Source organism: Electrona antarctica (assembly GCF_951216825.1).
Source record: "Electrona antarctica genome assembly, chromosome: 22".
Lineage (NCBI taxonomy): Eukaryota > Metazoa > Chordata > Actinopteri > Myctophiformes > Myctophidae > Electrona > Electrona antarctica.
In genome coordinates this window covers 33,077,866-33,091,135 of record NC_136805.1, presented here as the reverse complement: position 1 = coordinate 33,091,135, position 13,270 = coordinate 33,077,866, and the positions used below count along the sequence as shown (strand labels likewise).

General features: G+C 43.7%; 1 protein-coding gene across 2 annotated transcripts; it reads left to right on the top strand.

Moving 5' to 3' along the window:
- Positions 1-1,789: 1,789 nt before the first annotated feature.
- Positions 1,790-12,525, top strand: gprc5c (G protein-coupled receptor, class C, group 5, member C). Of its 2 annotated transcripts, XM_079492157.1 has the most exons (5): positions 1,790-2,118; positions 5,399-6,498; positions 9,589-9,698; positions 10,786-10,935; positions 12,003-12,525. In XM_079492157.1, the coding sequence occupies exons 2-5, from the start codon at positions 5,493-5,495 to the stop codon at positions 12,033-12,035; spliced, it is 1,299 nt and encodes a 432-aa protein (XP_079348283.1). In that variant the 5' UTR covers positions 1,790-2,118; positions 5,399-5,492; the 3' UTR covers positions 12,036-12,525. The 2 variants fall into 2 exon arrangements, with proteins under 2 accessions (XP_079348283.1, XP_079348284.1); XM_079492158.1 differs by lacking the exon at positions 10,786-10,935.
- Positions 12,526-13,270: the final 745 nt, after the last annotated feature.

The following is a 13,270-nucleotide window of genomic DNA, read 5'->3' as shown; positions in this document are numbered from 1 at the left end:
CTGGCAAAAAGTGTAGGGAAGGTGTTCTTCTTATAGCTATATTGCATTGGTCCTTTAGTTTATCTGCACATTTGTGAATTGTTACAAGATTAGTATTAGCATTAGTATCATTTATTATTGACCCTTTCGTTTTTGCATAGGTATTAAAATGGTCTTGAAAAGTCCTTAAAGGACCACTTCACCACTTTTCAACCTATCTTCATATAATAGTTCCTCACTAATAATCATGATGAAATGGCACGATTTCTTTCTACTCAGTCTGTGTCTCATAGGAGGGCTGTGGGCAGCTTAGAAACCGCCTTCCAGTGACATCATCATTAGGCAGATTTTTTGTTTTTTTAAACAAAAAATCTAAACAAAAATGTTTAGATTTTCATTATCGTGAGAATGATGGCTTCCATTTCTGCATTGCAACTTTTCAGGACTAGAAAGCCTGCAGTTTCTATTAGCTTGGATTCTCCATCGATGATGTCACTGGAAGACGGTTTCTGAACTTTCCACAGCCCTCCTATGAGACACAGACCGAGCGCCATGTTTTCATGATTATTAGTGAGGACCTATTATATGAAGATAGGTTAAAAAGTGGTGAAGTGGTCCTTTAAATTGTCACTTCACTGTCATGGGGACACCCTCAAAATCCTGTGGGGACCCCCTAGGGGTCCCGAACCACAGTTTTAGAACCACTGGCCTGCATGACAGTATAAGCATAGGGAAACATAGGATGCTGTCACTTTCACATGTCTGTGTCTCTTGGCATGCACTGCAGTGGCATGTAGCTATAGGTGTCTCATTACTGCAGCATTTGCATTGTTCCAGAAAATGTTTACGGCGTCACTTTCTTTGATGTTGAACTGGGATATGATTTACAGTTAGAGCCAAATATGAATAGCACTGTATTTGCACGGCACTGTATTTGCACGGCTGCACGGCAGCAATAATTACCATGGTGTTATATGGTATTATATTACCATGTTATGTTATGTTGTCATGTCAGGTCAGGAGAATTAAACAGGCTTCATTAGTTCATTTTGTAAGTAAGCCTATAATTTAGGCTTAATAACCTACATCTACAAAGCTGACAATGCATCACCGCCAACACTTTCTGAGCTTGTAGATCTGCTATTTCCGGCAACCTGAAATTCCCTATATACACACTTACTTTAATTAACTCAAAGATTGAACTAAGAAGTTATTCATATGACTGTCCTTGTGGCAAAAGTTGGGCATTGAACCTGTACAAAGATGTTAAATTAATTTGTAAAACAGGGAAGGCAAATATGAATATATTTTTTTCACTCAGACCCTCTGCCTCTGTGCTTGTGCTGTGTGCTTGTCTTGCCTTTGCTACCACCTAGCGGTTAATGAGCGTACTGGCAGGCTCTAGGTTTTCTACACCACCTCACCACCAGATGTCTCATCTATTCTACTGTTTATTTTTCTGTAATTTATATATATATATATATATATATATATATATATATATATATATATCTTCTTCATACGTTTACCAAGTTCAAAGCTATCAACAGAAAAATATTTAAAAACACACTTATCTTTTAATTGGTTTACAAATAAATCTAGCTACATTGTATTATTTTTTTTTTTTTTTGTGTGTGTGTGTGTGTGTGTGTGTGTGTGTGTGTGTGTGTGTGTGTGTGTGTGTGTGTGTGTGTGTGTGTGTGTGTGTGTGTGTGTGTGTGAGAGAGAGAGAGAGAGAGAGAGGGGGAGAGAGAGAGAGCTATGTGGTGGTGGGGGTAGGGAGGGTTAGGGTTAGGGAGGGGGTAGTAAGTAACAGATCAGGCTGAATGCGCTCTTAAACGAAAAGAGGATTCCTGGCTTGCTTCGACCATTTGGCTCTGAAGAGACAACAACAGTGTAACAACAACACTCAGAGAGTCAGTGTATGCGCGCGTCTTGTTTTGGAGATAGTTTCTTCAGATTGTTAACATGAGGACCAGCTGCGCCTCCTCCGGCAGGTGTTACTGTGGTTAGGAACAGAAGAACAGGTGAAAGGGCGACTTGTTTAAAGATAATTACTTATTATAGATAGAGGCTCGACCACACAGCTACAACCACCTCTCTGCCGCACTGCACTCCCTGCCAAGAGCTCTTCTTCAGGTAAAGGCTAATGCACTTTATAAATGTTGTTTCCCTTCCATTTGAAAATACTAGTATTAAACAGAACTTAAACCCAGGATTTACACATAAAGGCGTAATTATAAAACACTATTGATTGTATGATTTGTTCAAATAGCCTACACTCGCGACAGGCTGCACACGTGCAGTTGTGTAGGTAACGGTAAACGGGCTACTCGACTTAACTTTTTTTACACGTAGTGTTTGTCTATCGCGCTGTTGATTATTCATTATTTAAATACGTGTACGCTGATCGCCTATATAGTTCGGTAGGTCTATATGTGGACATGATAATAGCCTACAGTTTTAAGTTCTGTTTCGTTGTGGGTTGTGAACTTGTGGTTGGTTGCGTGTATAGGCCTACAGCTGTGCCTGCTACACTAGTACACTCATCATTAGTTTGTTAGTTCGACCGTGTTGCCTGCCAGAAATACATTTCAGGCTATAAATAATTATGCAAATTTAATTAAGATCAGATGTAACATTTTACTCACTAGACAAGTTAGTGTAACTTGTAACACAGTTGTCTGAAAATGAAATTAATGTGTTCTTAAAAAAGAAGAAGAAAAAAAAAGATAATAATGAAAGATAGAAGAAAAAAAGATTTAGAAGAACATCTCTTTTTCCCAGCTTCAAGCCTTTGTAAACTAACCACTGGTAACCACTTTCAAAAGAAAGGGGATATTTCACTTTCTGGTCATTTTATCATCTACTCAGGCTTATGAACACCCTGGACAGTTTAAGTTGCTTGATTCAATATTTAGATATTTGATATTCATTTTAGCTGCCCCGCCCCCTTCCTATACAAACTCCTTGTAACATCAAACTCTATTTTAACCATGATAGATTCATCAAAAACACCTGTCTTTGGTTCTGGTGACTGATATTGTCCCTCTAATATGTCAGGTTTTAATTACTTCTTTCATTTATTGTTTATTGTGTTTTCGAAGAATCTATCATGGTTAAAATGGAGTTTGAACTAAGTTACAATGGGTTTGTATAGGAAGGGGGTGGGGCAGATAAAATGAATATCAAATAGCTAAATACTGAATGAAGCAACTTAAAAACTGTCTGGGGAATTCACATAAGCCTGAGGTAGGCTAAAATCAGGAAACCAAATTGCATTTATGTTGATATAGGCTCTATCTCATCTATAAACACATAGCAAAAATTAACCTCAGCCTACCTCAGTTTTTCCATGTGTATGACTGTAACCATCTTAGTCATCCATCTTATAAAACAGAGTAGAAAGAATGATCCAAAGTCCATTATAATGGGTTTTGTGGCTGCTATCAGCCACAGTCAAATCCATAGTGTTAATTAATTAATCTGTTTGCAATTGTTAATTCATCATCCATTTGTAACTCAATTGCAACCAAATAGACCCTTTGGTCACATTTGATACCCTCTCAGAGTTCAATTCGTATTTTATTGTGTCCCAACTCCCAAGCATCAAAGATTGTTGCGTTGATGAGTATCACACTGTGGCACACTGTGGCAACTCAAATGTGTTCCGTTGATGAGTATCACACTGTGGCACACTGTGGCAACTCAAATGTGTTCCTTTCAAAAAGTACAGAAATATTCACTATCAGTATTATTACGGTTTATACTCCTCCAAGGTCACTGCGGTCTGAGAGCCAGCTTAATCTCAGAGTCACAAAGAAGACCCGCTTAAAAGACCAGAGGTGACCGAGCCTTCTCTGTTATTATTGAATGCGCTCCCCTCCCACGTCAAATTGGCCCCTTTCCATCAAGACCTTTAAATCTCGCCTTAAGACCCCCCTTATATACCGTGGCTTTTAACCCCGCTTGAGTTTATTTGGTCCATGTTATGTTTTGTTTCACTGTCTGACGCTGCTGCGTCTTGTTTCACTGTCTGACGCTGCTGCGTCTTGTTTCACTGTTTTTCTATAGTGTATTTGGTTTTTATTTTTCCTGCACTTTGTAAACCTTGAGTTCTGAAACATGCTAAAGTATTGGACTATACTTTACAGCTCTGCTCACATGTTTTTTAAGTGTGATTATAGAAGAACACTATAACGACAGTGAGTGGCAGTTCATGTCCTTCCTTAACAGGCAATTAACTGGATGACGTGCAACCAAACATTAGCACTCATAATTGCCTGTGGAAAAGAACATTTACAGCAGAGGGGTAATCCAATCTGTGCACGTGGAATGAAGAGGCTGGACTTTGTTGTGATTGAGTGACCACTGATGGAGGGGAAAGGAACTGGTTGGAATAACGTGTTCCTTCCAGGCGCTACGTCCAACCGGGAAAACTCCCCGCTGTCGGGTGAAAAGAAGCGTTTGGACTCCTCATGCATGGAAGGAAGCATGAGGTCAGTCCGTTGCTCTACCCAGGTTGGCAGAGGGAGTGTAGCGCCCAGGACTACATTAGAAAATTGACAATGGGTGAACAAAATGGGTTACAAAAATCATGGGATAAAAAGTCTAGAAAAAAAAAAGATTGAGTGACCACCATAAAGCAAAAAGACTGAGCGCACCTGCCACCACTCACTCAATCGTTTATCGATTCGGCCCTGTGACTATTGTCCTCTGCGGTGTGTAATGCGATCCGACGGGAACAAAGAAGGAACAGCATGTCACCGCACAAAGTCAAGTCTGGGACTATAGAGAGAGGTTCCAGTCAAAAGGCTGCCTAGCCTAGTGTTCCCCCTGTTGTATATTTGTTGTTTTAATAGGGAGCCTTGAAAAGGCGCTGTGTAACGAAGCACTCCTTGATTTGCTCAATACATATTTGGCCTACAGTGAAACTGTAATGCACACAAGTATGCAACATTTCTGTGACGTACGTCTCTCAATAGGGTTGGTTGCCATTATCCTTTTTAAGTTGCACTTTCATCTCAATGTAAAGAAATGGTATACGTATTGTATGTCCACAGGTCCCATTAATGATTGATGGAATGAGTAGAAAAGGCCTTTTTTGAGTAGCTGCTGCTGAGGCTTGTTTAAGCCACAATTCTATATAGCAGTGCATCTAATTTATTATATATGTTTTCTTATAAACCCTATATATATACAAAGTTACTTGTATTCATTCATGGCAGCTCTTATCATCACAAAGTTTTGTACAGTATACTATGATCTGCTTTATGATTACATACATTTTTGTCTCATACATGTGCATTATCTTACTGAATCCCTTGACTTGACTAGCAAGAAGACACTTCATGAAATCTGTTATTTTCCTCCGATTTCCTGACTCACACTCTCCCTCTCGACCCATGTGACCATGCAGGGGCTGTTGGTTGGGATCGAGGACGTGCACCCACAGAAAACAAAACAGAACACACTCGACCTCCTCTTCGGCGTCTCCCAGACGAGTCTCCCTCATGGCTGCCAACATGTCCCTGCCGGAGGGCTGTGGGCCTTACGTGGACTCTCTGTACTACAACCTGTGTGACCTGGGCGCGGTGTGGGGCATCGTGCTGGAGGCCCTGGCCGCGGCCGGCGTGGTGTTCACCCTGGTCCTCTTCATCTCGCTGCTGGCCAGCCAGCCCTTCATCACGGACAAGAACCACCAGAGCTCGGTGGCTCTCCACGGCTGCTTCCTGGTGTGCACCGCCGGCCTCTTCTGCCTGACCTTCGCCTTCATCGTGGAGAAGGACTTCGCGACCTGCGCCTCGCGGAGGTTCCTCTTCGGGGTGCTCTTCGCCGGCTGCTTCGCCTGCCTGCTGATGCAGTGCGTGAGGCTGAACGTCCTGGCCCGACGGAACATCACGCCCGCGTCCTGGGCGCTGTGCCTGGGCGCTCTGGGGCTGTGGCTGGTGGAGGTGGTGATCAACGCAGAGTGGCTCATCATCACCGTGGTGCGCCACCCGCGAGGGCCCCTCGACGTCAACGGCACGGCCGCCGAAGCCGGCAGCGGAGCCACGGCCACCCCCTGCAACATCGCCAACCTGGACTTCGTCATGGCGCTCATCTACGTGATGAGCCTGCTGCTGGCGGTGGTGATGGCGAGTCTGCCCATCATGGCGGGCAAGCACAAGCAGTGGAAGACGGACGGCGCGTTCATCCTCCTGACCGGCCTGTTGTCGGTGGGCATCTGGGCGGCGTGGATCGTCATGTACGTCTACGGTAACGAGAAGAGCGGCGGAGGCCCCACGTGGGACGACCCGACCCTGGCCATCGCGCTGGTGGCTAACGCCTGGGTGTTCCTGCTCATCTACACCATCCCAGAAATGTGCTCTCTGACCACCGAAGACGAAAGCCAGCAGAGCTACGCCGAGGACCTGTACCCCAACCGAAGAGTGGGCTACGAGACCATCCTCAAGGAGCAGACGTCCCAGAACATGTTCATGGAAAACAAGGCCTTCTCCATGGATGAACCAAACCAAGGTATGGAGACGTAACAGGTACACCTTTAACCATATGAACCCTATTATAGGGAGAACATTTGGTGAAAATAGCAGATCATACATTTACACCTATGATTCACCCGGAATTATATATATTATTATTGTTTTGGTCAATGGAAGGGGGCTGTTTAAGAAAGCTAAACAGAAATCAGCTTCCCTGAAGGCCACTGTGTTTTGTTCAATTGTTACACTTCTTCACACATAGTCGTGGAATCTAACGTCTAACACCCAGCAGTGTCATACTGTAAGTTAATGAAACGGTTTTCTGGGAGTCATCTCATGACATTCTGACATGCAAATGACTTGCAAAACATTGTTTACAATTACCAGTAAGTACGCACTCTACAGAGAACTGACAGACAGCGCACGTGCAAGCCAAGGCTTTGTTCCTCACTCACTGGTAGTCCCTATGTAAAATAAATGACTAACGCATGAAACAAGATAAGTAAAGTCACAGAATAAGTGATCGATAGAAGTTTGGAAGTAAGCAAGAGAAAAAGGAGTGGGGAAAAATAGCGAATTTGAAGCAAAAATGTTGCTGAGTTTGGCAGCTTCTTGATGACCCGACATAATGTGATATGGTGATGTTGTTGCACCCCACTGAACAGTATCTGATCACCAGTGGGGGAAAGTGACTAAGTACATTTACTTACGTACTGTACTTAAGTACCATTTTGAGGTATTTGTAGTTTACTTGAGTATTTCCAATTTCCAGTACTTTTACTTCTATACTCCACTACATCTCGGATCAAAATAGTGTCCTTTTACTCCACTACATTTACTGGAAAACTTTAGTTACTGGTTACTTTGTAGATTTTGATTAGTATTTCTACAATGCGACATTGATACGTTTACTTAACCCATTTTGGGCGGGAACCCGTTTTGGTGTTAGCATTATGTTATGCTTTAGCTATTGAAAAATAGCAGATCTACAAGCTCATAGCGCGCCTGCTATTTTTGAAAAGTCGAAGAACGACTGACATAGAAACATAGCTTTTTCAGAAAACTGTCAGGATGTAGAAGACATTTTTAGAATCTGATCTCAGGTCAAAATGGGTTAAGTAAAGCATGTGAACACCACTGCTGATCACCCAGTTAACAGGGCTATGCAGAACACCACGTACCGCTGCCCACAGCCCTTTGATGCTGGCAGCGGTTCATCTCCGGTGGTGAAGTGGGTGGAGTAATCACAGATGGTAATGTGCATGGCGCCGCGCGGACGCTCATGCCCTACAGGAGATTACTGGATGTCTCCCACCCGTCTGACAGACAGAGACAAGCTGTCAATGGAGTAGCCACTGTCTGTCTGAATCTGTTCCGATCTAAAAATAATCGGACACATTGTTTTAGTTGGTGTCAGGAGAGTTAGCGAGATGTTATAATTATGCTCATCGCCGGCTGGCTGCAGTGCGTGATGTTTCCCAGAAAGCCCTACGAAATTACAGTAATCAAATGGTGTTGATGTCATTTATATAGCCATGAAAAGGGCAGTTTTGCTTCGCCAAAGCGGTGATACTTGTCTAAACCTCTCAATCTTCAATCGCTACATTTTACTGTTTAAGCCCTAGCCTCCTGGAGCGCGATCTATTCTGGGGGCAAAGCATTTGGCAGAAAGAGCAGGTCTACAAGCTCACAACGCAACACAGCCCACTGCATTGTGAGCTTGTAGATCTGCTGTTCTAGAATCATAATCTGAGAATCAGCTTTATATTGTCACATAATTTACCGAAGTAAAGAAGTGGGTGAAATTTGTTTTTGGGCATCGTTCCCATCGTATCGTTATTTCGTAGAAGTAAGTAAGAAAGGGAAGAAGAATAGGGGGGCGAGATCAAACAAGAAAAAACTAAATATCTACATACTGTATTTACATGGTGCCTGAGATAAGATATAAATAGGTGCGTGAGCATAGCAGCAGATGTGTGCTGTGCATGATAGTTAAGATGCTAGAAAAAAAGCACACAAAAAAAACACGTCAGTGCGTTGTCCATGGGATTAGGTGCAATTATTAGGTGCGATTTAGGTGTTTAGATATTTAGTCTACAGGAAAACATTAGGGGGCCTAGTGTAGAGCCCTGGGGGACTCCAGTCAACTCAATATTCGGGTTTAAGTCATTAAAAACAAAAGGAACGCTGTTATAATAATAATCTCAAGACATGCAAGACATTTAAAAGATTACAAAAAGAGACAGACAGATGGGAGTTGGAGTGCTGTTTCCAAAGTCGTGGGCTGTGAGTGAGCAGTCAATGATTGACTTCAGGATGTGAAAAACCCAATGGACCTTACAGTACCAACCCAGTGCATTCCACTCCCAGCGTTATTATTGTTGTTGGTGATTCAGAGGGAACGGCCAGTTTCTCAGTCAGTTAATGAATGTCTTGTATAATACCTGTGTTCCTAACCAGTGCATCGTGACACACAAGCACAGCACTCCCACTCTGTCTAGTGTCGATTCCCAGCAGGAACATCAGGGCTTGTGTTTGCGCTGCCGTGGTGTCGCCATGGAGATAAAAGGTGTGGCAACAGTCTCATCCAGGGTAGATATTTCACAGAAGGAGCGCGCCACACTCCCACAAGACACGAATGACAACGCTGACTCACATCCGTATGTGTGTGTGTGCTCGCTTTTATACTGCTAAGACGACACAGGAAACAAACACGTGCAATATGAAGAAAAAATTTGTTTGTAGATGGTTCTTTTGTGTATACGTGTGTGATAATTTCCCCTTACACCATCACTTATATTTTTAGATGATTTAGATTTATTTTGGTGAATCTGCGTTGTCATTAGTACACAACACAAGGGTGTCAGCATATTCTGGTATCTGCGCAGTAAATCGCTGAAGTGACAAATAGCTGCTGGCATCTTGCTGTATAGATGAGATTCCCAGTAGCAGCATCTAGGACTAAATCCTTCTGGAACCTTGTTGTTAGGACACCAGTCCCAAAATATATCATGTATTGTTAAAGAGGGCTTGCAGTTTTCATGGATTGAGGTCGTTGTGGGTGACAAACCGATGACTGATCTGTTGCCTTGTCCCTGCCTCTGTGTCTTTCTGTCCCTCCCACCAGGTTCCAAGCCTGTGTCGCCCTACAGCGGCTACAGCGGCTACGCTGGTCAGCTGCGTAGTTCTGTGTACCAGCCCACAGAGTTGGCTCTCATCAGCCAGGGAATAGGGAATGTGAGTAGGCCCTCCTCAGCGTTGCTTACTCACACAGTTACACCCTGATTTGTGCTCACATCATGGCTGATCAGATGTTAATACCACAGACAAGCACAAGTGCAGCTCATTAAACAGTGTTGATTGTATTGTTTTGTTTGTACACTGATTTGAAATCTTATTTCCCTACATGTGTTTATGCATAATTATCAGATATGATAGAAGTAACACATACTTATAACATGGCCACAGTCAGATAATGCTCAATTATGAACGTACAAAGGGTGTAGTATGGCCTAATGTGTGCGGAGGAACAGTCTTTCCCTCCCAATTCCCCTCCCAGCTGAACAAGTGGCCCGACAGGGGACTGTCCATAAGTCCGACCTCCCGTTAGTCCAACCAACATGGACGTTTAAGACTGAGGTTAGGGTTAGCGACCTACGTGGCTGGTTAAGACTGAGGTTAGGGTTAGGGTTTGGGATAGTGTTAGTAATCGATCGGACTAACGGGAGATCGGAAACAATGACATGTTACCGGCCCGACCAACCTGTAGGAGAACGCCCTCCCCCCGTCTAGCTTCCCAGCCACGAACACAGACAATTATTGCGTTCATTGGAGCGTGCAGCCAAGCTGGACGCATCGTGGAGAAATCTCACCCCAGTCTCCACGGTGGTGGACAGGCGTTGACCTGGCGCTGTGCCACCCAGGAGCTCCTTGAATAGATACTTCTTACATTTTTGTATTATTATTAATGAAGTGGTCATTGTATAAGTGGGTTAATCAGCCCTGAGCCCTGTGGTTATCAAAGATAAGAAGAAAACCGCCCTCTGCTTCATATCTGGGGGGGAATTAGGCCTTGCGTCGTCCTCAATCAGTAACCGCACTGCTTGGTGTGTATTATCGCTCAAATATGCAGGTTAATCCTTTCCATATAAAGCAACTTTGAGTACTTAGAAAGGTGCTATCCAAAACCAATGTATTATAATTATTATTACTATTATTCAATGTAGGAACAAGAAACTGGTCAGGCCTTTTCCTTTCAGTTTTCCACCATTTTGCCTCTTCTTGAATGTCTTTGTCATGGACCCCCATTGTGACTTCACCACAGCACCACCACCACCAGTCGGACTTGTCCTTTGACTCGGCCATCCCCAGGGCAACCACCAATTCCACGGCCAACAGCAGCGGAAGCAGCACCCCCTCCGTACACACCGAGACGGGGGAACAAGTCACACACACGCAGACGCTCAACAACAGCGTAGGTCGTGTCCCATTATGGGCGGCCTCGTGCAGCCACCGCCTCACACCTCCCTCTCCTCAACGCCGTCTCAACCTCGTCCACTTCCCTTAATTCCTCCTCCTCTCCGGATGATTTGTCTTTTCTCTTGCCTTTGCTGCACGTGTAGCCTGTATTTCAGCTCTGGTTGTATCCATAGCGACTTCTTCTTCCACAGGTTCTCTATGAATCACCTCTTTGTCTGCCTTTTTTTCCTTTTTTTCCTGTCTCCCAGGGGCCACCTGTCCGTCTGTCCGTCTGTCTGTCCTTTCTTTACTTGCTTGTTCAATATGCTTTAAGATGACGTGGGTCTGTTCTGTACCTCTGATCCGTCCTTATGGTCCTTATTGTTATTTTAGTTTTACTGACATGTGAGAAATAATGTAATATAGACTGTTTCGCTAAAGGCACGTTCATATTTCATCGAACGACCAAGTTGGCTGACCAAAACAAATTGTGTGTTCAAATGAAACACATCGTTGCTGTTTTCTTTTTCTTCTTTTTTTCATCCGATGTCGTTCGACGATGTATAAATGGACCATTTAGGTGGTGGTGGTTTAGCCTGTCTCAGTGTTTGTGCTCCTATTTTATTCTTTTAACCACATGAACCCTAGCATCTCTATTCAGGGCATGTCATAATACACAACAAAACATTTGGCGAAAATAGCAGATCAACTGATTTTCTGTAAAGAGATTTGGTGTAGACGGGGAAAGGGAGGGGGGGGGGGGGCTATTTTCGTCCATGCTAAACCCCTTATCCCTAATCTACTCCTTTTTTTTTTTACTATTTTGAAAAACAATAGTTCAACTAGCCAATCTACATCGACACACTGTGAGCTTGTAGATTGGCTATTTTAACTATTCTAAGTAGTTTAGGGATACGGGGTTTAGCATGGACAAAAATAGAGCCCCTAGGTACATAAAGGGTTGAAGTGGTTAAAACTGTCTCATTGTGGATTTGTTTCAATGCATTGATGCTCAGGGAACAATAATCTCTCTCTCTCTCTCTCTCTCTCTCTCTCTCTCTCTCTCTCTCTTTGGCACTTCAGGGGAATGGAGTGCATAGGAAGGCGCTGTGGTGAATTTGCTGCGGCTCTCAACACCCTCGCTCTCCAAGACGTCTCAGTTCATGCATTTTCATTTGCACCTGTTGACTGTAATTTCCTGGCTTCCCTGAGCTGGTCCTAAGAGGAGCCGTCAGCCCCGACAATAACAGTGGCAAAGTGGAGGAGGGGGAGTCCGGGTGGCAGTAAAATACCTTCTATTGATGGATTATCCTGGTTCCAAATGCGAGGCAGACAGTATAGTGCCTCATTTGGAAGTCAAACCATGGTGTGGCGGACGGTGGAGCCACGGATTTGCTAGAGAACAATGGCTTTGTGCAATGGTCGCCATTTACTAGCCACACGGCGGACTTTGAACTCCCCCATGCTTGACGAACTGTCACAAATGAAAAGCGATGATGACGCTGACGGTGCAGATTGGTTGCATCATGGGTGTTTTTCAGCCTGTGTGTGCAGTGTATACATACGCATGCATGGGAGCTATACGCACGCACGCACGCACACACACACACACACACACACACACACACACACACACACACACACACACACACACACACACACACACACACACACACACACACACACACACACACACACACACACACACACACACACACACACACACACACACTTCGGCCTGGTGGAGAAAATTACTTCCGGTGAACATGAACGTGATACGTGATGACATGTAGAGGTACACATAAACACTTTACATCTTTATTTGCATTCACATTTAACAAGAAATTCTTGAACCACAAACAATAGTAGATGCACAAGTGCTTCAGGATACAGATCACGGGTACAGGAAGCATCGCCTTCTCCATATATGGCAACACACACACACGCACACACACACGCACACACAAACACATACAGTATGTAACCCTTTATTCGCAAGCTGAACACAATGTAAACAAACTTTTATTATTGTTGCCATTTGGGTTCCATAGAAGCCAGCATGTTTTCTATGGAATATTGAAAGTAGCCGATCTACAAGCTCTGCTTGTAGATCGGCTACTTTCGGTTATTCTTTTAAGATTAGAGCATTTGATGTGGTCAAACTATAGCAAATGTTCAGAAGCACCTTCCATCAAATCTATCGGTGATTTCACTGATTTCCTATATGGGGTTGGCTGTTATATAGAACAGCAGGAACAATGTTACTAGAACATTACAATTTGTGTTAATTGTTTAGGAAACGTTGCTAGGGTTCGGGAGGGGTAGCGTTCCTTTCGCTCTGTTTCACAGAG